The sequence below is a fragment of the Taudactylus pleione genome, unplaced genomic scaffold (assembly GCF_031769625.1).
Source record: "Taudactylus pleione unplaced genomic scaffold, aTauple2 ptg000391l, whole genome shotgun sequence".
Classification (NCBI taxonomy): domain Eukaryota; kingdom Metazoa; phylum Chordata; class Amphibia; order Anura; family Myobatrachidae; genus Taudactylus; species Taudactylus pleione.
The window spans coordinates 297725-325641 of record NW_028284792.1 but is presented as its reverse complement, the minus strand read 5'-3'; the positions used below and the strand labels follow the sequence as shown (position 1 = coordinate 325641).

Genomic DNA, 27917 nt, shown 5'->3' with positions numbered 1-27917 from the left:
TAACAAAAACCAATGGTGTCCTTAGTTTTAACATCTTTATTCATTGTTAAAACTTGACAGTTTATAGGCTCTCTCTCAAGTGCTGTCCACCATGTTGCAGTGTTATAGCTGTACTCTTTTCCTATTCCTGATGAACCTTGAACAACATGTCTGGCTGAATCTGAGCGCAAAGCATCAGCAATTTGTTGTTGCAGATTATAACAATTTTGAATCTTCACAGCATAAACACATTCCTTCAGGCAACCCCACGGATAGAAATCCAACAGAGTTAAATCTGGAGATCTTGGTGGACGCCTGACTGGGCCTCTATGGCCAATCCACCTTTGGGGAAACTGCACATCAAAATGAGAGTTATGGTAAAACTTACCTTGGTTAACTCTTTCTTCAAAGTCCATAGGGTCCAGAGGGAGGCATTGGGGTGTAAGTGGGACCTGGAGGACCGGACACCAACAGCAAAGCTTTTGAATCCCAGGATGCTCTGGTCCTTCCCCCTAAACCCCACCCACAGCCTCAGGGAACTTCAGTTTGGTTAACAAGCCCATGGCAGGAGCATAATAGGAGAGAAGGCAGACTGGTACACTGAGGAATCACACTCTCACACAGAAGGAAAAAAGTGACTAGGAGAAGAAATCCATAGATGCTAGGAGAGTCAGGGTGGGTGCCTTGTGGACCCCAAAGAAAGTTATGGTAAAACTTACCTTAACTCATTTTCTTCTTCAGGGTCCATAGGGCTCCACAGGGAGATATTTTTTTTTTTTTTTTTGGGGGGGGGGGGGGGGGGGGGATGTCTCAAAGCAGTTGTTGAGGGGCAAGAATATTCCTGAGCAGATAGAACTCTGCACCCGAAGGAAGCATCCTGAGGCAAATGTATCAAAGGTATAAAACCTAAGAAAGGTGTGGACAGAAGACCAGGTGGCCACCTTGCATAGCTGATACGCCACGACAGGCTGCCCACAAGGGACCCACAGAGCGAGTAGAATGAGCAGATACTGAAGCAGACAAGGTCTGCGTGTAAGCCTGTGAGCTAGTCATGCTAATCGATCTGGCCAGAGCCGGTTTGTTAGCTGGCCATCCCTTCTTGTGGAATCTATATAGGACAAAGAGGGAGTCAGATTTCCTGATGAAAGTAGGGCGGTCCACATAGATCTTCAGAGCACAGACCACATTCAGAGAGGCCTCTTCTGCCGAGAGGTCTGGTGAATTAAATGCCGGCACCACAATTTCCTCATTCAGGTGGAAGAGAGAAACCACCTTGGGCAGGAAAGCTGGGCATGTACAAACAACCACCACCCTGTCCTGATTAAATATAAAAAAAAAAAAGGGGGAGCAACATGAAAGCACCCCTAAATCCCTACAGGCAGATGCTATAGCCAGAAAAAAAAAAAAAAAGAAGTTCTCAGTGAGCCACATGACATCCACCGATTCCATGGATTTCAATGGAGGTTCCTGAGGTGCTTGGAGCACCACTGACTAATCCCATAGAGTCAGAGGAGGGACAAAGGGAGGTTGTATATGTAGAACACCTTGAATGAAGGTGTTAACATCCAGTATAGTAGCAATTCTGTGCTGAAACCAGAGACAAAAGCAGAGACCTGCACTTTCAGAGATGATAGGCAGAGATCCAGTCCAGCCTGAAGGCAAGAATTCGAGAAACCTTAAAAGACTTGCAGGTCATAGTTTCTTGGAGCATACCATTGGAAATATGTATGCAAAATTCTCCACACAGAGCTGGAGAAACCCTTAGCCATTGGCAGGGATGTCTCAAGAACCAAGCTGTTAAAGACAGACGGGCTGGGCCTGGATGTAGACATGGATCCTGAGATAACAGGTCTACTCGTAGAGGAAGTTGAAGAGGAACATCTATGGAGATCCTTTGAAGATCGGAGTACCAATGCCATCTGGGCCAAGCTGGAGCTATGAACAGGACTGTGTCCCCCTCCTGTCTGAACTTTCAAAGCACTCGAGGAAGTAGGGATATTGGAGGGAAGATATTTTAAATGGACATTCCAGTTTACAGTCAATGCGTCTATGAAGGTCGCGTCGAGGTCCTATGTTCTGGCTCCATAACTTGGAAGTTTGTTGTTGTGTCTTGCGGCCATGAGATCCACTTCCAGAAGACCTCATTTGTCCACTAGAAACTGAAGACTTCTGGATGTAGAGACCAGTCTCCTGCATGCATGTCGTGACGGCTGAGGAAATCCACTTCCCAATTGAGAATTCCCGGCTGTGGCGTTGTCAGATGGTACTTGTACTGGCCTGTTTTTCAGAATATTCTGAGCTAGAGTGAGAGCTCTGTAGATGGCTTGAAGTTCCAGGATGTTGATTGGTAACACTGCCTCGACTGGGAACCATCGGCCCTGGAAGGAGTGCTAGCCGGGCGTCCATGGTGAGGAGAGCAGAGTCCAGGATCCAAAAGGGACAACCCTTGCTCAAATGTGAAGTCTGTAGCCACCAGGCTAGGGACAGGCGAACCTCTGGGGGGAGACTCAGTCGGGATTTGAGCAGATGTGGTAGCCCGTTCCACCTGGAGAGGATCAGGTGTTGTAGAGGCCTGGAGTGAAACTGGGCAAACTCCACCATGTCAAAAGGAGGACACCATTGATCCCAAGGCCTGCATTGCAGAGTGAATTGACACTCTGATTGTGGAGCAGTCTGCGTAGTCTGTGCTGGATTGCTGAAATCTTGTCCGCCGTTAGGAAGATTCTCTGAATTTAAGAGTCCAGGAGGGCTCCCAAATGTACCATCCTTTGAGAGGGTGTTGGGGGGGGAAGATTTTTTTTTTCCAGTTGCTCAGCCAACCGTGCATTTGAAGAAAAGCAATGCTTACCTGTAGATGGCGGTGAAGAGCCTTTGGCGAGCTGCGAACAGCAAGAGATCACCCAAGTACGGGAGCAGTCTGATCCCTTGACGAAGAAGAGAGGCCACCATAACTGCCATGATCTTGGTAAAGACTCGGGGGGCCGTTGAAAGGCTGAACGTCAGTCTGAAATTAGTAATATTGCTGTAGTACAGCAAACTGGAGATATTTTTGATGAGAAGGTACTATAGGTACATGTAGGCAAGCGTCCTGAATTGTCTAGAGATACCATAAAATCCCCAGTTCCATAGCTAGGATAATGGAATGGAGGGTTTCCATACAAAACCTGGGCACCCCGATAAACCTGTTCTGAGATTTGAGGTTAGGCTGATGAGACCCATTGGGCTTCTGAACCAAGGGTAGAATAATAGCCCTTGCCCCATTGTGAGGAGGGGACCCAAATTATTACTCCTGAACTCAGTAAAGACTGAATGGCTTTTTGGGGCAGCAGGGACTTGGTTGGGTCAGATGGAGGTCCTGTGCAAAAGAACTGATGGGGAGGGTCGCCTCAGGAATGAGAGGGCATATCCGTGGAAGACTACTACTTTGATGTCAAAACTGGGCAAATTAAAGAAGTCAGCCTGAGAGGCCCTCCTCGTCAGGCTGCAGGCTTAACCCAGACCTGGCTGGTGGATGACTAGTAGCAAAGGCCTGTTTGGCCCTAGGCTTGGAGGCCTTGGCTGATGTCTGCTGTCATGGAAAGAACTGACCCTTGGCTTTTCCTTGAGGGCGAAAGGATGAAGTCCCAGGCTTTGTATTATATGCAGAGGCAGGGACGCCATCTTGGAAGCTGCCAAAGTAGTCACAATTGTATCTAATTCTGGACCAAATAGGATGTCTCCAGAATAAGGCAGACTCCACAGCCCATTTTGAGTCTGAATCTGCTTTCCAGAAACGTAGCTAAACAATACGGCAGATATCCTGGAGTCCAGGAGAGCCACATCAGCTCCTCCGGTTTGTCTCCTGAGACCGGAGGGGTAAGACTGCGCAATAATACGGGTCTGCACAAACGGGGTTCCACCTTACATGTCCCCTGAATTCCGGGCTGCAGTCTGGGGTCCTGGGAGCCCGCTAGCTAGCTCTCCTCGGAGTCCCACGGGGAGTACCTAGCACAGGCTTGGTGTCACGGCGCTGCGGAGGGGTGATGGGGCGGCAGCACAGACGTCTGGAGAACAGTCTGGTGCTGCTCGCCCGTTACAGTAAAAACAGAAAAAAAATTAAATTTGTGAAATAAAAGAATGGGCTGCTTAATGCAGCCCCGTTATAATGGTGATCCAGCTCCTGCCGGACACCAACAAAAAACTGAAGTGCCCTCAGGCTGTGTGCGGGGTATAGGAGGAAGGACCGGAGCATCCTGGGATTGAAAAGCTTTGCTGTTGCGGTGTCCAGTCTTCCAGGTCCCACCTACACCCCAATGCCTCCCTGTGGAACCCTATGCACCCTGAAGAAAAAATCCTGTGCAAATTCCCATAAACCATAATGGATTACAGGCTATTGCATATATGCTAGAGAAAAATCACAAAATGAAACACCATTTAATTGAGTTTTTACTTTTATTTAAAAGATCTTCCACAAAATACCATGTCCATATATGTACTTTCTGTCATTAAGCAGAACGTGTAGTGTGTGGAAATACCATTGTAAAGTCAAAATGTTTAGACCAGTTGTGGAGTTCTTTGTTCTGTCTTATATTTTCCCACACAGAAGATGTAAATAGATCTAGAATAATCTGAAGGGATGGTTTTTCCATCTTTATATTACCACACAAAGCATGTCCTATTTTATATACTAGTGTTAGACAAATGGTTCTTATCAATGCTGAGAATGAATGGAGAAAAAAGGAAGGCAAGTGAAAAGAGGTGATATGCTGAGACACTGGAGGTAAAAAGTAATTGCCAGATTTTTTTTTCTCAATTCTGTTATACTAGTTTCTCCTTTGACTGCAAGGATTGCCTGCAACATGCTGTCACGGCCATCAATTGCAGTGAAAGAGGCCAACATATTAAAACCTAAGCATTAGCTCTGTGCCAATTTCTGAATCTACCTTCTATTCTAGGGGAAGGGGATGGTGGGGAGCTGCCACAAATCACTTGAGACCAAAACATAGGAACGGATTTGGCGAGGAATGAACCTGAAGCCATAAGTGCATAAAGCTCTGTTATCCAAGCAAGCAGAGCCACTAGCACGATGTTCTAAAGCACAGGTTCTCAAACTCGGTCCTCCGGACCCCAAACAGTGCACGTTTTGCAGGTCTCCTCACATAATTACAAGTGAAATAGTTAGCTGCACCTGTTGATCTTCTAAAATGTGTTAGTGAGTAACAAATACACCTGTGCACCTGCTAGGCGACCTGGAACAAGTGAACTCTGTGGGGTCCCAAGGACAGAGTTTGAGAACCACTGTTCTAAAAAGATCTAAAAAACACAAAACCACCACAAAAAAAAAAAAAAAAAAAAAAAGAAGAACAGAACAAATACTCATGGAGCAATTAGTACTGCCAGTGAAGGACTGTAATAGTGCTGAATGTGTTTCAAATGTACACTGACCAACTGCAGAAAAAGCAGTATATTTAAGGCTGAATTTATCTGGAGAAATTGGAAAAAAAAAAAAAAACAGACTTATGCATGCATGTTTAAAATATTCTGCAACATAAAATCTTCACTAGGAAAATTAGTTAGTGTGAGCTTACTGGCTGGAACTAACTTTTTATTTCTTTATTTTTAAATGTAAATCACCTTCTGTAGTGTACATTACGTGCACGGTACAGCAAGGTTGTCTTTTCAGGTTTTGAGAAACATTTCAAAGTAAAACTAGACACATGGGTGTTACAGGCTAAAGCCAAAAGATACCTAGTCATGTGAAATTTACATATTACCAGGTGCCATCTCTTTACATCCATGGCACATGCCAGGCTTGACCATCTCAGTCTTGGCAATACAGAACATGCAGGTCAGAGGTGAAGGACAGCACGAAATTCAAGGGAAACAAAATGGTAACTCAATGGCAACACGTGTGCCCCCCCCCAAAAAAATAGAAAAGGAAAATTGAAGGTATTGCAATTCATCTCCCAAGTCCAAAACTAATTCCGTTTCTTAGAAGAGGCATCACTGCAGGACGAGAAAAAGAGGTGGCAACAGCACAATGCAGGTTACTAGATACAGAAAAGCAGAGAACGTACTAAAAACCACTTGTTAACAGCTGACATGCATTCACAAGCTCGGTGTTCAGTTTCAGACAGGAGGGAAAGGAGTGAATGTCAGGAGGCAGGAATAGTAACTGCAGGATTGATGTTCCAGAGAGACCAGCTTACTCTCTCCTCTGTCCCTCCCAACCTTTGGCTCATTCCTTTTCTTTTGCTCCACTTTCCTCTCTGGGTTTGGCTCCACCAAAGATTGCAGAGTGTGGATTGGCTACTTGATTCAGTGGGGTTGCAACCGTCCGGGGTTTAAGCTGAAGTCGTGGTCTCTGTGCTCTCTCTTCTGCATAAGCAAAAAAAATAAAAAATAAATAGAAAGCGGTTAAACACATTAAGAGATGCCGACATTTCCCTGAAGGCTTTAAGGTCATATGTATGATTCATTGCTTAATAAAATACGGTATGTTTGTTTTCAAATACTTTAGTTGAAATTACCAATTATTTGTAAGGCACTACAAACACTGCAGCAACAGACAGTGCATTACAAATCATACAATACACAATATAAAGAATGGCAATACAGACTAGGTCAATGAAGGATGTTTAAACATGCCCTGCTCATGAAAGTAGTCTAAAGAAGGGGTGGGCAATAAGGTGTCCACCAGCTGTTGTAGAACTATACATCCCAGCATGCCCTGACAGTTTTGCCATTTGGCCATGCTAAAGCTGGTGCAAGGCATGGTGGGATTTGTAGTTCAACAGTAGCTGGAGGGCAGCTTATTGCCCACCATTGGTCTAAAGAAAGGCCACGGGAGCTAGTGGGAGTCCGTGGACATGGGACTAAAGCTGAAACATGCAGAGATGATAGGTTCAGGTGGAGGGAGGATAAGCTACAGTGAAGAGGTGTGTTTTGAAATAGTGGGAATTTCATAAGTAGGGAGCAGGACAGAGAAGGTGGTTACCAGAGTGCAGGAAAGGCAAGGTCAGAAGGTGAAAGTGAGCGCATCTTGTAACTAGCTCAGCTGTATAAAAGGGGAAGAAACTTCAAAAGTTATGGCAGGAATGGACAGCCAGTGCAGAGATCTGCAGAGTAACACCAGGGATATCCAGCAGTGAGAGAGGATGAGCAGAATTGGCACAGCATTAAATACATATTGTACATTGGAACGCCAGATAGTAGAGTGTGGCAGTTAAGGCAGGAAATAAATCAGAAAAAGGATAAGTGTTATGGTAACATCACAAGTGGCGTATTATAGCAATGTGAAGTAGGCTGGAAGATTAGATGTGTGGACTTAAGCTCAGGAGTCACAGATGAACAGGGGAGATCATAAGATTTTGAACATGTAGAGCTACAGGTAGCACTGTGTATCCAGTTAGAGATGACAGAGAGGGCCACTGGACACAAGGGATAACAGAGCATTGGTCACAGAAGAGGTATATTTTTCTTATCAACATGGAGGGGATAGTGGAATATGAAAGAGAATAAGTTCAGAGTAAGATACAAAGATAAAAGAGCTGAGGAACGAGAAAAAAAACAAAACAAAAACCCAACATAGGGAGTGGTGGATCAGTTGTATTCGCAAAAGAGACCACGAGGGAGCTTTCAGAAATCTAGGAGGTGAATCAGGACTTAACAGTGCTGCCAAATGAACGAATAGCATTTAGTGCTTGACTATCAAAAGCAGTAGTAATCATATAAAAATGATTAGGGAGAAGTGACGCTTCAACTGGTAACTTTAGTGAGTGCAGTCTCAGTGGAGGGAGGAAGCATGAATATAGAGGGTCCAGAAGAGTGGAGAATGTGCGTGTCATGCAGGCTATAAAAGAAAAGTACACTATGTAGACAAAAGTGATTGGACACTGACAGCAAATAGATCAATGAGATTTTATTGACGGGAAATATTCCTGGACTGCACACCCTGTAAAATATATACACACACACACATATATACATACACATACACACACACACACACACATAATGGGAGGTGCTACCTGATGAGACTAATTGCAGGCAGAAAAACAGAAATCTCAGGTGCACAACTCCAAATTATTAATATATAAATGCAATAGAATTTTGCAATCAAATATTTTTAGCATAATCTTGGCCAAGGTTATGGGCCTACCCACCACATCCAGGTAACCTCTTTAGGGTAGGTCCCTAACATACTAGGATTCAAATCCAGAGCGCAGGACACCCCCAAACTGGCCCAGCCAAGCTGCCCCAGGGCACCACCATAGTAAGAAAAGTGCAGTGTGAAAGAGATAGTTAAGAGCAGCCACAGCTGCATATAAAGAATGAAAATAAAAAAGTGAGGTACATGTATAATAAACAAACCGTGAAGGGTTAAAATGTGTTATAAAAGAAAAATGTGTTATAATGCGGTGCCCTGAAACAGATCAACCAAGGCAATCCAGGGGGACCCACGCCCCAAAAATGAACCAAAGTTGCACTACAGTATATAAAGATTTTATTGACGGCAGTACTTTGCAGTGATCACTGCACGTGCTAGACCTACAGACACCCTTCTTGGCAAACTGTCCACAAGTTCCTGGACAACAGCAGGCTGTATGTTATACAATTTAGTACAGTGACCAACTGTGACACCCAAGGTGGTTGAGTCAGCCTAGGACACACCCGTTGCTCCAATTTGTCCCAGAGGTTCTCAGTGGGGTTAAGATTTGGACTCTGAGCTGGCCAGTCCATCCAAGTTACCGAATTTTCTGTAGACCAGTCCAGCGCAACCCTGGAAACATAACAGGTGGCATTGATGTCCTGTTAACATGTGTTGTTTCCGTAGATCTGCCACAATGTAGGGAGCACAGAGTTATCGAGAACATCTCTTTTATACCTTCACGAACACGTCTGCTGCAGGAGCACACCATTTCACTTGTGCGGGGGTGTCCAATCACTTTTGGATAAATAGTGTGGTCAGAAAGCAAATAGGGTGGAGAGGGGAAGTGGCCTGTAGCTGGAGAGAGGTATAATGGAATGGGGTACAGATTTTAAAGGTGCTTGGAGGAGTTGAGATGGGAGGAGGCAAGAGGAAGGGAGAAATGTGAAAATCTCAAATTCAGGTATGTTATTGGAGAAGGTGGATGTGAGTTAACAGATGCAGCAAAAGATTTCCTGAAAGAAGGTGCGGCTATTGCATTCCAAGTAGGTGGCAAAGTCATGAGTGGTGAAGGAATGAGGAGAACGAGAGCAGGGAAGAGAGTTGACTGTGGCAAAGAAGCGACTGTATTTGCTCAACTGGGTGGCTAATGGGGAGCTGAAGTAGGATTTCTTGGTGAGAGAGGGTGGTATAGTAAGACAACGGAAAAAAATGCAACAAATACACTAAGAATTTATGCCAAACATTAAAATGTATTATACATTCATATCCCATAAAAGTCTCTTTCCAACCTTCGGTAGGCTCTCTGAAGTCCACAGAAGCACCACGTGGTCCTTCTCTGTAACGACCTGGCCCCGCTGAAGCTGGAGGAGGTCCTCGCCGATCACTAGGACCACTGCGACCTCTACCTCGGCCTCCTAAAAAATCATCATCCCTAAAGCCTAAATAAAACAAGAAATAAAAATATCAAGTTGCAACTGGTTTACCTTACTGCCATTTTGAGGCAAAGCACCAGCTTGTAGACTTAACCTTGAGGTCACCATATTTTGCATTAAGGCTCGTCTTAGCTTTATTTACATTTGTTTGTACAATAGGTCTGATTGGGTCCTAAAAAACACATACCATTGCCGGTCTCTGCAGGGAAATATTCACGTTATTAGCAGCAGAAACTTATTCAAAAGTAACACAAGCTTTTCAAGTAATATGAATCACAGTTGTGTTAACAGATCAAACAAAGCATTACTTTATTTAGTTTAGTTTTGGAAGATATTAAACTGCCTAGTTAACTTATTGGTTTGAACAGGCAACACATTTATGCAACAGGTTACGTATTTAAACACTATATAGTGTAGGTGCTTGTCAAAAAAGGACCATACAGTGCTAGGTGACATTAATAGATTTGTAGCTTGCATATACTTATCAGTCTCTTATCAGAGTAAACAGCATCTTAGATGAAGGACTACAATCTCAAAATGATTATACAAAAAATAAATAAATAAAATCATAGAAATCTAAGATTTTACTTAAAAAAGTGTAGGTGAAAGCACGTAAATCAAGAATTTACATCTAAATTAAAAGCATGACATCTGCAACAAAAAATACATCACTCATACATATTTATGCACACAATGCCAGTCACAGACACTAAAAAATATTTTATATACTGTATATACATTTCACAGAATTACAAAAAAATACAGAATTGATGGATTACAATGCTAGAAACATGCTGCAGCGTCACAGCAGATTTCAGATATATCCCCAATGACTGTGTTTAGCCTAAAAAGACTAGAGATATCAAACGATAATCCAGTCAGTCAATCTAGATTGGCTCATAATTGGCATTTTGATCAAATCATAAGGAAAAGGGACAGCAGCCGAATGTGTGTGAAGTCCTCTTCCAATGACACACTAATAGGCCCCGGACATGCTGGAAGTGCTCGCAGCTGCTCATCTAATGGGGTGGAATGGCTAAAGGTCTGCCAATTTGGGTATGTGTGGGGTAAATGCTTTAACCTCACAGTAAAGCATCAGGTGTCATTACCAAGTTGCCGTGTGACAGGTGAACACTGGGGAGATCTATGTTGGTGGAAAATGCAGGAAGCAAAATGCACTGCTGTATGAGTAGAAGGGAGCTGCCATTCATTAGTGCCCCTGCAATATTTAGTCACATTGGATGCACAGTAGCTATATCAAAAAGTAAAAATCACCACAGTACTTGTTACCATTGTCTAAAAGTGATGCCTTTTGCATGTGTGAGGAACAGAAAGAACTCACCACAATTTTACTAGGTCATACTGACTACTTTACCTACTGTTCACAACCAAAGGCAAACTTTTGTTTTAGAAAGCAGCTGAAGTGAAGTGCTTTATTCATTATAAACTCCAGGTAAGAAGCAACCTCAAAGACACAGTTAACAAGAGCAGTCAGATTGTAAAAGCAAAACTTCAAATAAGAAATTCAAGTGTTAAAATACATATAAGAAATAGCAGGATCATATGACTAATGGTTTTCAACAAAGGTGACAGCACTCATGCCCAGGTGCTCAAATCCAGGTAGATAACAGACTGCTGATACTATGGGGGAGATTTATCAAATCTTGTTGAGAGATCAAAGAACCAACCAGCTTTTTAAACTGGGTTACACACCATATGATGGTGCGACCCAGCGATACACACTGCACGAACTGGTGAATGAATGCGCAATGTATTGTTTCATACTGCATGTAACAGCACTGTCATTCATTCAATCGTCCCATCTACGGTGCAGAACAGCAGATGGTACGAACGACCCTTGTGTCCACCCTATACGAGGTGCATAATACATCGTATAGTGTGTACCCAGCTTAACTGTCATTTTTCAAAAACAGCCTGCAAAATGACAGTCAGGAGCTGATTAATTAGTACACTGGGGAAGATTCATCGAAGCATGAGAGAGAAAGTGAAGAGATAGGAGCCGATTGGTACTCTCTCTTCACTATCATTTTACAAGCATAGCCTGTAAAAATTTCCCTCCACCCACAAAAAAATATTAACAAAAAACTTGAAGGAATGAGTGGGGCATCTCCACAACCTCAGTTCAGCAAAACCCTGTAAAGATGGTGGAATAGGATGCCTGATAGATCTGTCCTATAAACTTAGAAGTGTTTTTTGAATTGTGGACATGTGTAATTATACACATGGACCCATCACATAGTAACAAATTGTAGTTTATATGTTTAGCAATAGATTGTATAGGTGGGTGTGTTTATATCCTCCATCACCTATTTGTGGCTGCGCTCTATTATATGAGCAGTCGTATTGGTACTTGGTCACTCTATCTATTATATTCATTGGCCCTCCAATTAGTATTGGTCTTATTATGATATAACATTATGCTCGTTGGCTGAATATACTTTACAAGTCAGTGCGGACAGCGTTTGTTTGGAGCGCTGCTTAGCAACTTGACTTGGTTCAACGTGTCACTTCCAGTTTGTGGGTGCGTTTCAGCTGATGGAACGCACGGCAATTCCGGTTAGCGGCGCTGTATTTGTTGCTTTACTACATGCAACAGGTTTGTATGATACCACACGCTGGAGAGCGGTCGTTGATACATATATGAGGGGGTCATGTACCTTACTTTATCTTGTATCAGCAACAGTGTTAATGAAGTTGAAATCTATGATATATTGCTTCCATTACCTGGTTTTGTGTTGGGGGTGGAGCTTGCCTGATTAGAGTGGTTATTTAGGTGGTTAGAGGATTACTGGTTTATGGGCTTCTTTGGTGGGAAGCTCTGTGGCGGTCTGTCTGTCTTGACAAAGGTCCTTACGGGACCGAAACGTCGACTCGTGGTATGTGATTAATAAAATTGGATTTTTTCTACTACTTGGTGAGTGCCCATTATATGTCAAACATACATTTGGACCTTGCTGTCTTTATTGGAGCACCTTGAAATATTTCACTCTGACATGCGAGTGCAGCGTATTGATCTATATGATCAGTTAAATTCAATTATCACATAACAATTTGACACAGACATTCAGTTTGATTAACCAATAAAAATACAAGGACAGGAAGCCAGTGTATATTCTGTTGGTTCAAAGGTAGTGTCTTGTTAGGAATCAATGCAATTTTAATTTTGTATCCACTTTATAGTTATACCCCTTTTACACCGGAGCTAAAACCCGGGTTTTAGAAAGGTTAACCCGGGCAGCTCCCTGGTGTAAAAGGGCAGAGGGTTGGATCACCGGGTCGAGTGACCCGGCAATCCAACCCAGGTAACTAGCAGGGTTTAACACGGGCGTAGCCCGTGAAACCCTGCTATGGGAACAGCGCACTCCGGGTCACGAAGACCTGGAGTGCGCTGCTAGCCGGCCGATTGGTCCGGCTTCAGTGGCGCTTGGAGATGACATCATCTCCAAGCGTCCACTTTCACTCCGCAAAAGCCGGGTCTATGCAGACCCGACTGCGGTGTGAGCGGCGCTGACTCGGGAATATCCCGAGTCAGCGCTGGCAAAATTCCAGGTCTGATCCGGATAGGAACTTTGTTCCAACTCCGAGTCAGACCCGGAATTTAGGTGGAAAAGGGGTATAAGTTATGATTTTGTATCTTTTTAACATGCACAAATAGTATCCACCGCTTTTCTTTCTGTGTGTAAACAGTGGTGGCTATTTTTGTCTCCTGAGGAAGCCGCTGGGAGGATTGGAGGCGGAGAAATTAGACTTTTTTTTCTTATTCTTCCTACTTATCAAGTGCTGACCGGTCAACACACCAACTACACACAGGTCGGCAATCAACCGGCTACCACAGGCTGAGCACGGCGGCGGCTGAAGACAGCTGAGCACGGCGGCAGGAGAAGACATCGCTACCCCGCGCTGAGAAAGACTTGGACTCCCTGTGAGATTACCAACAGCGGTGAGATAATTTACTTTTAAAATAGCCACCACTGTATATAAATACCCTGCGGAGGTCCATCATACTTACCACTCACAATAAGTGGTAGCTCCCTGTCAGGGGTTCCCAACCACGGTCCTCAAGGCACACTAACAGTCCAGGTTTTAAGGATAGCCATACTTGGGCACAGGTGACTTAATTAGTACCTCTGTTATTTTGATTTAACCATCTGTGCACAATCATGAATATCACTAAAACCAGGACTGTTAGTGTGCCTTGAGGACCATGGTTGGGAATCACTGCTGTAAGTGATACAAATAATTGTGGGATTCGTATTTAAACTGGCATATGTGCAAATTAAGTTTGGGCTACTTTTCAACTTATAAAGCCATGTTTTAACAACGATCCATTGGAAATACGACTACCCAGAACTTGCTACACATTTGTGGTTTTTCCTATCTCCAGATATAAATAGGAACTAATTAACAGGCCTAACACTGCCATTGGAGATCCTCAGTGTTCACTAGTTGGATTGATACATATTGTTTACACACAGAAAGAAGAGCGGTGGATACTATTTGTGTATGTTAAAAAGATACAAAATCATAACTGTTACACTATCAGGAACTAATCCAATCAACAGACAGATGTTGCTTAAAGCCACTGTTCTGCCCTGCAAGTCTCATACTACACAGAGACCAGAGCAGCATTGAAAATAAGCAGCAGAGAGCCCAGCTATGTCAGCAGCAATAATCTGCTCAATACAAGGAATGGTGGGTGTGAAGGATTAAAGGATCAATGTGAGGCAATTAGATACTTTAATAAACCTGCCTTTTAAGGATGTGGGCATAAGACTGTACATGGTGATCATGCAATTTCAGTAAGCATTATTCAGTTATGTTGCGCATACTGCTGTAATGGAAGGCATTAAACATTGACTGTGGTAGGAAAAAAAAAAAAAAAAACTTGGGCACATAGCTATATATGGTCATATTATGTTGGCCAAAGTTCTTTAATGTCAGAGCTGTGCATTGAGGTGTATGTGGTGGGCATTAGGGCAAAATGCTGGGTCCAGCGTTACATGTAGTTGACATGGAACCTGTAGCACGGGCATTGGATTAATGATACTTTCTGAGTAACAGTTACTCATGCTGTAGTTTAGATTTCAGCACAACCATGTAAAAAAATAAAAAAAACGCCCAAACTGGTTAATTATCTAAAGTAGTCTGCAACTGAAAGTGCCAATGCCTTCGTGGCATAAGCCTTACCTCGACATATAATTGCCTGCTTAATTTCCTCAAAAATAAGAGGCCTGTAATTTGAAAGATACCATTAGTATCTGTTCTCTTATTTTGCAGTCTAAATGTATAATTTCTTACAGAATCAGTAAGCTATACAATAGTGGCAGTGACATCTTCAGGCCAAAAGCAAGTACTGCTAGTATATACTGTAATGCATGGTTTCTCAATTTATATTAGCACATACTTGCTTTGTTACAAGTATGTACAATGTTAATGCCACCTTAAGTATATGTTAATGTGTAAGTTACAGTTAACCAATAAAACCTTCATTCTTTTCATTTTAAAATGTGAATTATGTACCCCCTTAAATATATGTGTAAGGTACTCCTTGTGTATAGTAAGTACCACAGGTTGAGAAACTAGTTTCTAATTAAATAAATTACACGGTTCAATCATTTAGCATTTTGTCATATTTAAAAGTAATTGACATATGATTTGTTTCCTTTAATGTAAACAAATTTCCTGCATATACATTCAGTAGAAAGTACAGTACCAATGCAGACTCTAGTAATAGAGGGAAGTTAACCCTCCCCCTTTCACCTGTTTCAGAGTGAGCCACACATGGAGTAATCTCTCCTACAGATCCTGTATGCTGCATGTTGATGAAGAGCCAGATTACAATGGTTGCAGCAAACTGAATAATGGGAGCTTGGCGGGTTAAATGCATTGCAGAATTAAAACAGACTTTTATTTAATTTAAGTGAACCTCTCTAAAAACATATGGCTCTGGGCGGCGTTCTTTAAATATATATTAAACACAAATCAATAGAGAAAACATGAAAAAGGTTTGCATAATAAAGTTCACCAAAGCAAAGTTAATGTTGAAGTGAGAAAGTCAGTGCTCAAATAGTAAGTTTTCTGAACAGGTTCACCGGCACGACCCAAACACCTTAACAAACCAGTGAAAGCCTTCAGTAAGAACAAATGTATCCTTTACCAGCATTGAAGTCATCGCTTGAACCTCCTCTAGAGCCGAAACTATCGCTTCCTGAAAAACAAGGTAACAGCAGCATGAAATCTAATGCCAAGTATGCCATATCTTCCAAGCCTGAAAATGGAAGACCAACCCCAATTCCATCAGTTACCCACTAAGCATGCAAAGGCCACATCCACTCTCAGCCAAAGTCACAATGACAGTCATTGTTCTTCTGTCAGAGGGAATCATGACTAGACCTTAAGTCACTGAAAACTACAACACATAAAAAATAATAATAAAAAAATCATTTTGGGTACACACCTGTCGATAAATAGTTTGTTCAATAGACGAATGATATATCATGAGCGCATCAGCGTGTGTGTATGTCTAAATGATGCTGTTCAGACATCAGGGCGGCCCTGCAGCTGATGCAGATATATATATGAAAGATATACACTGTTGGCCAAAATTGCGGACACATTTTGAAATTTGAATGTTTTTCAACTTTGAATGCTTATAAAAACTGTTTCACTTCACGCAGTGCAATGATTCTTATATCAAATGACAGGAAATTTAGTGCTGAATTCAGCACATAAACAGAGGTCAAATATTTGCATTACAAGGGAAATTAGGCTACTTTCAGTCAGACAAAGAAGCACAGATGTGTGAGATTCAAGAAGTGTATTGTAGTAACATCTACTACCAGCCAATCGGAATAGTCATTCTGAGGACCAAATCAGCTACGTATTTGTTTATGAGCAGGTGTAAGGTCATGTTCAAAAGTGAGAAAGGTAAGTTTGGCTGTTTCATTTTGCAGAATAAAGTTGGTTACTGAAGTGCAATTACGGTTGGATGTTTGTGTGTATTGTTTAGTGCTATTGACGGTGTAAAAAATAAATACAACAATGTCGTCCAGGTAAAGTGGTGACTAGTCACCCAGGAAGAGATCCAGGATTGTGGTGTTACGTGAAAATGGTCTTTCGTATGCAGCAATTGCTAGTGAAATTGGTGGGAATGTGACATCAGGAGTACGAAAGTTTTGTTTACACCATCAGGAAACACAATCTATACAAAACAAAGAAGGAAAATGCCGGAAAAACAGCTGTTGATGATAGGAGAATAAAACAAATTTGTGTCAGGGACAGATGGATGTCATCTGCAGCCATTAGCAGTGAACTGAGTGCAACTGATGTTTTTGTCAGTGCAAGAACGGTACGGAGAAGACTAATGGAGGTTGGCCTAAAAGGTAGGATTCCCCGGAAAAAAAAAAAAAGCAGCGGCAGAAACAAATACAGTGGGCAAAAGAACACATTGCATGGACAGAAGGTCAGTGGAAACAAGTGATATGGAGTGACGAAACTAAGATATCGATATTAGACAGTGATGCGAGACGTCGCATCAGGGGAAGAGGTACATCCATATTGCATTCAAGCGACAACAAAGAATCCTACAAGTGTTATGATCTGGGCATGTATGACAGCAGATGCTGTAGGCTGCCCTTATGTCATAGATGGCACACTGAACAGCAGAAAGTACATTGGCACCATCCTACAACCAAAACTTCTACCTTCTATCAGGGATCTTTTTCCAGATAATGTCTTATTTTTTTCCCAGCAAGATTCAGCTCCCTGCCACACTGCACGGACATACAAAAATGGGTTCACGGAGAATGACAAACAGGTGCTGGGATGGCCAGGAAACAGCCCAGGCCTGAACCCCATAGAACATTTGTGGTTCGGTTTGAAAAAACTGGTACATTCGAGGCATCCATTTAATAAAAGACAATTAATTGAGGCTATAATTGTCTCATGGCACCACATAATAAAGGAGGAAGAGCTCCAAACATTGGTTGGCTCAATGCCACGTCGCTGTGCTTATGTCTTGAAAAATAAAGGATACCCAACGAAATACTGATAGGACAGTAACTTCATAAGTACACAGGGATTTTTACCTTAAGTGTTTTCACTGCACAACTTCCCTTGTAATGCAAATATTTGACCTATTTATTGTTTATAATTCAGCATTAATTTCCTTTCATTTTATGTATGAATCATAGCACTGCATGAAGTGTAACAGTGTTTATAAGCATTCGTAGTTGAAAAACATTCAATTAAAAAAAAAAAAAAAAAAAAAGTGTCTGCAATTTTGCCCACCACTGTATATAGGTGAATCTGCGTATGGGTGACCCGCCGGACAGCCAATACACTTGCTGCATGGACTGCTGCTTAACTAGCATTGTTCAGTAACACAAGTCTATAAAGTTGCTCAATGAGCAGAAAAACATGGGATTCAATAAGATTTAAAACATACTAACAGTTGGCGAAATAACCGATGTGTGCTAAATGTGTACACAGACTTGTAAAGCCTGATCTTGTTGCAGTGGGTCAATTTTGCCACATGTGGCTTCTGACAATTTGCTTTTAGAGATCATTGACAAAGCCATGTGTGTAAAGGAGTTTGGACAATTGCAGCATTCCTGTTACAAAAGTTTATTTTTGAATATTTACTTTTCCATCTTTTTATTCTTAAATTTTTCGTGTATTTTATATATAATTCTGTGTTTTCTGAAAATCATTTTCTTTTGACCACCTGCTTTTTACTCAACACTACTTACATGCTCTAGCCTAAAGTTGGGTACACACGTAAAGATTTTCTGTCCAACCATCCAACTAGTTGATTGGTTGGAATGAAAATCTGGTAAGGTATGAAAGCAAATGACAATCAGCAATTTGCTCCCAAACGCCTGAAAATGGACAAAAACTGGTTGAACAAATTGTTTAGATCAAACATTTAACAAACTTGTCTGACGACCATTTTCATCTGTTTTCTGGCATTTAGGAGCAAATTGCTGATCATCATTTACTCCCATACGTTACCAGATTTTCATTCCAACCAATCAACTAGTTGGATGGTTGGACAGAAAATCTTTACGTGTGTATGTAGCTTTAGCCATCAGCCACAACCTTTCAAACATTTCTCATTTTTACACCCCACACCTTTTATTATTTTTGTCCCTTTATTCCACTGACAGACATCCAAGACTAAAAAATTCCTGCCCAACCCACTTATTGGCCCATTTAATCACCGAGTTTTCTCATACGCAATGAGTTTTAAAACTCGCTGCATATGATAAATGGTGCTCCAATCAGCTCCCAACTGTCATTTTTCAAACAGATGACAGCTAGGAGCGGATTGGCTGGAGCACCATTTATCATATGCAACGAGTTTTAAAACATGGATTATAAACCAGTCTTATTGTTATCTGAAACTATATTTCCCACATTTTTTCTCCAACAGTATTCACTACATCTAGAACACATTCAGATACTGCAATGCCCAGGACATACTACCAGACCAGCACCATAGAAATAAGACCAACATCAGATCAACTCCAACCTGGCAATGCACAAGAGACATCCAAAGACCTACACCCAGCGCTACATGGGAACAATGAGCTCAGCATTACCCATCTACCAGTTGTACTGCTTGGAGTACTATGAATGTATTCACTGAGCTTTACATAAGCAAAGCACATACAGGAAGCCCAAAACTAGTAAACCCTTCCCAGAGTTATTTACTTTAAAGCTGGTTTATCTATCTCACCAGACATTAAAAGCACTATGGGGAGGGGGAGCAAGGAATACCAGAAGGCGTTTTAAAGTGATTCATCTTCTGAAAGGCCGATTTGCAGGACTGAGTTAGTTAACACATCCAAGTACAAGTAGGGGGTGACTACCATACTGTGACTCACACCTTTCTAGTTCCCTTCTATGTAACAAAGGCAAAGAAACCAATAGCACCTTTTATTAGTTGTGCTCTGATATTAGGGAAATAAGATGCAAATACGTAGCACTGAGCTAGCCATGACATTTTGCAGTTCTGAACACAAAAAAAAAAAATACATAAAAAGGGGTAAAAACTGTACTGTTCAGCAGACACTATCCTGCAGCTTTTTTACAACATAAAAGTATTCTCTACAGACAGCTACATCGAGTTAGTTACTAGGATACCATTGGCCATACCCCTGGAATACACATATTACATTTATGAATAGCAAGCCCACAAACTTGTCACTTGGCCTGCCAGCTTAGGTAGAAGCACCTCTTTGCATGGCAGCCTGTAGCACAGGAGTGAACGCGAGGCAGACAATTAGTTTTGCATTAATACTTCAGGTTTTTTCCTGTATACTATTAAGTTCATAATACAGTGGCCTACAATGTTAATAGCAAGCCTATAGGATATTATATATGAGTGTACAGGAAAGTAATCAGACGAGACAAATTTGCTGTTAATATACAATAGAACCACTGACTACACCAAACTCTAGTCATTGGTAGAAAAGATAAGTAAAAACATGACTGATTACTCCCTTCCACCATCAAAATTTATTTCTAAAACACTACTAGTGAAGACCAATCCATTAAAAATGTGAGCTATTGGCGTCTTATTCTGGTTGGGGCATCTCATCTGGTTATAGGTCGGTCTAATACCCTCTCAGAAGACTGAGGTAGAGCAGTCATCACTGAATACCAGTGATAAAAGCATCTCTGGAAAATAAAAAATGTTAAATTGTGGCTTAATTTGAAGTTTAAATAAAAGAACCAAATCCAGTTGAGTGCTAGTTTCACAGAAAACCATAAGGGATTTTCATAACCACTTTGCCATCACCTTTTGTTTGTTACAGCTAGCATAAGGAATTGAAAGTCACAAATTTTGCTGCCAGAATTGAGTACTGGAACTTGGGGCGCCCCTAGTCAAAATGTATCCCTGATGCAGCCAAGGCCATCATATTGGACAGTGTTTCAACAGACAGTGGTACACAGTAGATTTATGCTGGATAAACATATAGTAGCCATGAGATTGTTATGTTTGCCACAGCACTGTAATGTTTAGGGCCCCATATACCTGAGCTGCAAATCCCCGTTCTGCCGATATCGATGGACAGCGGATTTGGGAAATTCAACATGTTAAAAATCTGTGGCAGATATATGGGCCCTTTCAGCTCTAAACATTGTGCTGTCATAAGCCTGTGAGGCAAGGCACAGAGCTAGATATACATAGGGCTGCAAGTGTGGTGGACATTAGGCCAATACACAGGATGAGGAATTAAATATGTTAGGTTTGGGGCTGTTTTGTAGTGTCTTCTTTAGCTACATTGTATTGTGTGATGAGATCTTTTTAACCAGATCATTTGTATCTATACTGCATTTCATACAAGATTTTTCTATGTACTGCATGGTGGTTTACTACTTCATAATACAGTCTGCTGCCCAGCAGTACACAGCCACTAAGGATGGGCCTCTACATGAAAGACAGCAATGACACACGGGATACCTTGCCAGCACCATTTTATTACAACTGTCTAGTTTTTTCAGTAGGAAAAAAAAAAAAAAAAAACAGCTGTACTGTCCTGTGGAATAGGCACTGGGCAAATACTACTTTCTGAGTAACTGTTTCTTATACTGTAGTTTCAACACAGTGATGTAAAGCACAGCACAACTGGTTACCCATGTGAAATTTCTCCGCAATGGAGTGGGAATGACTGTGTGGCAGAGGCTTAACATTTACAATCCTTAACACACCTGTGACTTCAGTTTCATTATCAAGGTGTCTACTTGAAAGATGGTGTTAATGAGAGGGATATAGAATAGATAGACCTATCTATAATCCATCTCTACTTCTTGAATCTGTGTACGGCACTCTGAGTACATTTATCAGAGTTTGAGAACCTGAGTTCGAACTAATAAATGCCAAAATTCAATAACATTACGGAAGAACCTACAGAAAGATAAAACAATCACAGCCTGATGATCTCATCCCTTAAAGTAAACTAATTACCCTGCACTAGAGGATAAACATTCACAATAAAATGGATACCATTTTCATTACCTATTCACCTGAAGCTGACCGCACCAAAAGCTAGAAGTGCATGGGGATGGGAGAAAAGTGTGGAGTCTCAACTATTCTACTGATCCTACTAGAATAAAAGCAACACAGTAGCAAGACATGGCTTCTGCATTAATTTAAGAATGTGCAAGGAAATTTTAGTTTTAGGATTATATATAAATAAAATATTACAACAATCCTGCACTCATTTGCTGTGGTACAACTTCGTGTGCTCGTGCTATATAATGCTGGTCCTGAATAATGCAAGTCCATGGACGGCGCATATCAGAGTAAGGAGCTACTTGCTGGGTTGTTGCTTTTGCAGTTTTTTTTGGACAACCAAGGAAAAAAATTTATTTATTTATTTTTTAATAGAGCCACGGTCAAAATTGCACCTAATAAGATGTGTTTGCCCACTTTCAAAATTGTGTTATACACCCGACGAAGGCCTGGCGGAGGACAAAACGCGTTGGTTGTGTTTTATCTACCCTAAATATGGGTGATATACATACCGAGATATAGATCTCCTAAAGAAGATAAGGAGTTTTATTTTCCTATTAAGGAAATCAATCATATGGGAGAAAAGCCACACTAAAAAGTCTTTAACATTCAGAAAGTGGACAAGTCGGCCATAGGATTCAACTCTTCCAAGAATTTCTAATACTGTAAATTGGATTATGAGCTAATTATATATTGGACTTTTAGAATATATCTAATTGAAGTGAACAGTTTGTTATTGGTGTTCTTTGGAGGCACTTCTTCTATACTACTATAGAAAATATGGTGTTTTAGCTCCTACTAACAGGGGGGTTATTTCTGGAAGAAATGCAGCCATTTATTGTATACTAACAAAAATTTTGCGCAGATTAAGGGCATTTCTGTGTGTGAGATAGAGTTCTTTTTATAAAAAAAATTAATTTTATATATCTACCTAAAACTAAATTTCCTTGCACACTCTTAAATATATAAAAATGAGGTGCACTCGCCAGACTTGTAGTAAAAGAGCAGGTTTTTTTTCTTCACATGGCAAATAGAAACAGCATCGACGTTTCTGTCCACTCACCTTTGTCCTTGAAATGTCAATGCTGTTCCTAATTATCATGTGAAGAAAACCTGCGATTTTACTACAAGTCTGGTGAGTGCACCTCATTTTTTTGTCTATGCATGTTGATCCGCTGTGCTCATTACAACATTGATATATACGGAGACATGTAGGCTTAAAAACGTTAACCAAAGCAGAGTGAATGTTCATATATAGGAGTATGTCAGTGCTCAGAAATAAAGTTTTGCAGTATAAAGATATGAACCGGTTCAAGGCATGTCCCCACACCTTGACAAACCAGTGAAAGCCTTCAGTAAGAACAAATGTATCCTTTACCAGTATTGAAGTCATCTCTTGAACCTCCTCTAGAGCCGTAACTATCGCTTCCTGAAAAACAAGGTAACAGCAGCATGAAATCTTACCAAATCTTCAAGGCTGAAATGGAAGACTAACCCCAATCCCATGAGTTCATCACTAAGCATGCAAATGCCACATCGACTCTCAGCCAGAGTCACAATGACAGTCATTGTTCTTCTGTCAGAGGAACAGAGAATAGACCTTCACTATTACCAGTCACTCTGAAAACTAGTGAGACTATGTAAAATAAGACACTTACATGCTTTTAGCTTTAATTAGCAACATAAGACCATATGATTCTTAGAACCAAAAAAAAAAAAGTTAATATACTAACTAAGGGGTTCATTCAATTAGTTTTGCAAACAATGAAAGGACAGGATTGGAAGTGTCAACTGTGGTGCACTAATAGTTAATATATAACAATATTTAATATGTATATGTAAATAAAAGCAAAAATGTAGGTAAAAGTTAGAAAGTGAAAAAAGGAAATATTAGATAAATTAAAATACTCTGATGCCTTTACGCAATGTCAAAAAATTATTTTATATATATATATATATATATATATATATATATATATATATATATATATATATATACACACACACACACTTTTTTTTCTCATGTCTTTCAATATTAAACCTTCCTTGTTCAATCTAAAAATCACACTTCTAAATATATACAGATAGAATGGTGGAAATATTCCTTAGTATTTAAATAATCATAGTGCAATCCCACATGTAGTATGCCTGTTGCCATATATTTGTGAATAACTATTAACCCTATAATATATATACCCCATTTACATACATATATTAGTATTAACTTTCACCTCACAGACGTGTGGGGAGAAGTGACACCTATTTGATACATAGCATCTGGCGTATAAAGGACAGATTAAAATCATTTTAAAATATATTTTAACATTGTCCGCCACTTAGCGATTGTCAGCTAAATGGCACTCTTTTTGATATATTATATAATATAATATATATATGCAAATATAAGTGCAGCACTCGTCCCGATAAATAAAAAAAGACATCCTTAGACATAAAAAAAATATACCCTTATGTTTATACATTTTTTTTAAAGCACTCTGGTTCACTAACTGACACAATTTATAAAATGGAATACCTACCTCCTTACTATTATTTTGTCTATACAATAAATCCAATAACATGCGTGTCTCACACCCGGATTGGATCTTAAATAAGAACATACTATGTCATGTAAATCTTGAGTAATAGACACCTTATATGTGGAATTATACTACATTTAAATATTTTGAGAGATTGCAGTTTAACTCAAGAACACACCGTGCCATGTGACTAACAGGCATCCTACATATATCTGTATTTATTTATAAATAACACGATTTAGATTGAACAAGGGTTAATATTGAAAGCACTAATATATATTATATATACATATACACACTTTTTCTGAAGATCGTTTAATCATATATTTAGATATTGAGTAAAGAAAATCACACAGCGTGTTATCTAATATTTCCTTCTTTCACTTTCTAAATTTTGCCACAATTTTTTTATTTTTTTTTATTTACATATACATATTAAAATGTTGTTAATAAGTTATATTTTAACTATTAGTGCACCACAGTTGACACTGTCCTTTCATGGTTTGCTTATATTTCATGTGTTAGTAGTAGCACCCCCCTATACAATTTTGACCTAAAAGTATATACAGGGAGCTTGTGATATTAGAAGTATTTATAATCTAATCCTGTGTTACTGGACTCCACATTTTTTGTTCAATTAGTTTTGCTCTGAGAGCCTATGCGATAGGCTGCACTTACCGTAGCTCCATACTCACAGATATTTGTTCCAAGCCCTGTAGGGCAGTGTACAAAATATCTCTAGGGACATGAGGGGGTGAGATGAAGTGCTGTTGCAATGGCAACTCGTCTCCCTCATGGCTTACTACATCGACCTCCAAATGTTTGAAACATTAGAATTTGAAAACTATCCTAAAAAATATTTGAGCGATAATAATGCTTTAAGTATGTTTTTATTTCCAACAGGCCCCAAGAAATCTGGATAGGTGCATATAGATTTGTGTGTGTAAGGGAACTACTGCGATACATTTTTAAAGGTCCCTTCTACACAGACTGTGAGGGTGTACAATAATACACATGTCGAATACAAACATTTTATTTCATACAATATACATTCTTCATCTGCATAACTCAACCAACTTTGTGCATATTAAAAAGGAATCCTTAAGCGGTCAAGAACATTTTTACCAAATAGATTTACTTCCCAATCAAAGCTTTAAAAAAAAAACCAAAACATCCATTTAGTCAGAGAACGTTGCAAGTAGAAACAACCAGCTGTAGTGCAGAAATAATGGACTACAAAACAAAATAAATGTTTGTTTGTGTCACCTACAAAGTTATATCTAATTAAAAAAAAAAAAAAAAAAAATGTATACTGTGAAATATTTTGATTGGACTTCTACTGAAGAGAAGGCTGCCAATGGTTAAGAGTGAACAAAGTCAAATAATAGCAAAAAAACTAACTATAGGATTAATTTGTAGATTTAAACAAGGAAGCTTGAAAGGGTGAAAGGAATAGTAGTCAAAGTGCTGAAGAGTAGTTTGTAAAAACAATCACCTCTGTCATCCGTCCCGCCTTTCCTGAAACCAAAGCCACCTTTATCTTGCTTTCTGCCCTCGGCTATATCCACTCGCAATGAACGGTCATTTAAAAGCTATTGGGGAGAAAGGGAAACAGAACTAGGTAAGGAATATTAGAAACAGAGAAACCATTAGCATAAGTTAAGGAAGAGAAAACTTACTGCACCATCATAAGTCAAGGCTTCTTTAAGGGACTCTATATCATCAAATTCTACATAACAAAAGCCTGCAAAAAGAGAAGAATAAAAAAAATATATAAAAAAAAAAGGTGTAAAATAATAAAAACCCACAAAAAAAATTTTTTTTAATTTCACTGCATCATGAAATTGTGCCTAAATATTATTTGTTTCCCTAAGCTGTACTGTGTAACCTCACCTTATGCAGACCCATAAAGCAAACAATGTGAATATAGATTTCAACTGTGTCACTATAAAAGCTGTAAATGACAAAAGTGATCCCTCGAAGCAGAAAGGCGGCTTTTGCAAATGAAACATTTTGGCTCCATTTTTACTTTTCCTCCCAGTATATGGACAAAGGAAGCAGTGTTGGGCTTAATTTACTTACTTTGAGCAGACTCTTGCTGGGAGCCCACTAAACTAAAGAAAAACTTATTGCCTCTCCTCCTAATGCAGTTTTACAATCTGTACTTTTCACACATTACACCATGGATTTTCTCAGGAATTCATTAAATACAAACACCTAAATAAATCTTGATGCAATCAGATGTCCTCATTAAATATAATTGCTTAGACATAATCAGTGTACAGTTTAAGGAGTACATTTACTAAAGGGAGAGTTTTTAAAATTGGAGATGTTACCCATACCAACCAATCAGATTTTACTTAACATTTAACTAGCACCTTCTGGAAGCTAATAGCTAGAATTTGATTGGTTGCTATGGGCAACATCTCCACTTCTAAAAGTCTCACTTTAGTAAATAAACCCTTAAGTGTCTTAATTGATTTTGCTATATACCCATGGGGGTTGATTCAGAGTTGCACACAACAGTTACACTGCATGCAAGGAACATTCAGATATTTATTGTATGAATTTATGCACCCGCATTGCACATATCAATAGGCTTGGCTTCATACCCATCATTAGGGATGGGCATATGTCCCAGTACTATTCTTGGATAAAGATCTGCCTGAAAAGGACAACTGAGCATACCCAGAAAAGATGTCTACACGCAATCAAACTTTGCCAATGTATGAATGGCAGGTTACTGCGCAGTTACATGCATTCAGCTGCTACATGTGCGGTACTAAAAACAAAAGATCCTACATCAGCCCTATTCAGTACAAAAAGAACTCTCATCCATCTCTACTGGATCACAGTTATATGCCCATGTTTCCTCAAGCTTCTTTGTCCTTATTTTCTGCAGCGGGGGATGTCTGTAGAGTCCAAATGGCTTCTCGGGGTCAGCCTCCTCCACATACCCATATTGTAGTAACCTCCTCCAGACTCTATTAATCCTAAATTTGGTCTTGGAATCCAGCTGGGATAAAGTTTTGAGCCATATATTGTGGAGGCGGGTACATGGGCTAACCTTGAAACTATTCAGAAAAGATCAGTTTACAAAGGATGCTGTGCTATATTAAGGTAATAATGTGTGTTTTGGCATGAAACGCAAACGGTATGAATTAAACAAAGTTATAAATACATGAATAAGTCCTTACCAATACAGGGCTATTAAGCTGTGAAATAGGTCCATATTAAAGCCCATGGTTATTCAAGCTTAAAAATGAGAATGGTGTTCCTGTGCTGCCAACTGGTGCAGTTTCTATCCTTTTGAGGTGTCTTGACAAGGGCCCCTTGAGGATTGAAACGTCAACTCCTGAGATGATGCTATGGACTTGAAGTTGTTTAATAAACACCACTTTATATGGACTGAGTGCACACAGTGCTTTCAAGTTAAGCCAACCTGTGACTATTTGGAATCCCTGCTTGGTTCTTGAGAGGAGCACCCCTATTGATGCATTAAATTGGGATGTCCTCTGATACATACATCTCATTCCACATGCTTTAAAAAGAAAATTTAGTCACTCATATCAGTCACTGCCCTGGTGGCACTTACAACACGCTAATTTTTTGGTAAGCTGCCAATTAACCTACAAATATGTTTTTGGATTGTTAGGGCAAATTAAAATACTTCGTTCTTCAATGTTAAAGAAGTAATAAATACTCACGTAACAAATTACCTCTTCAGAATTTAAATGTTTTATGGTATTTTTGGCGTGTAAGCTTTACTGCAAAAGCTTTTCCCACACCTGAAT

The 27917-nt window shown here is 40.1% G+C and overlaps 1 protein-coding gene across 2 annotated transcripts in view; it reads right to left on the bottom strand.

Annotated features, from left to right (window-relative positions):
• Window positions 1–5550: 5550 nt before the first annotated feature.
• The window catches only part of EIF4H (eukaryotic translation initiation factor 4H), a 38273-nt gene continuing 15906 nt past the window's right edge, over window positions 5551–27917 (bottom strand). Inside the window, exons 3-8 of one of the 2 annotated variants that reach the window (XM_088445890.1) lie at window positions 25803–25867; window positions 25619–25715; window positions 22965–23015; window positions 15722–15772; window positions 9400–9549; window positions 5551–6336 (exon numbers count right to left, since the gene is read on the bottom strand). In XM_088445890.1, the coding sequence (XP_088302016.1) occupies window positions 6197–6336; window positions 9400–9549; window positions 15722–15772; window positions 22965–23015; window positions 25619–25715; window positions 25803–25867 (554 nt within the window). In that variant the 3' untranslated portion in view covers window positions 5551–6196. The remainder of the gene's footprint in view (window positions 6337–9399; window positions 9550–15721; window positions 15773–22964; window positions 23016–25618; window positions 25716–25802; window positions 25868–27917) is intronic. The other variant, XM_088445891.1, reaches the window with a different exon arrangement.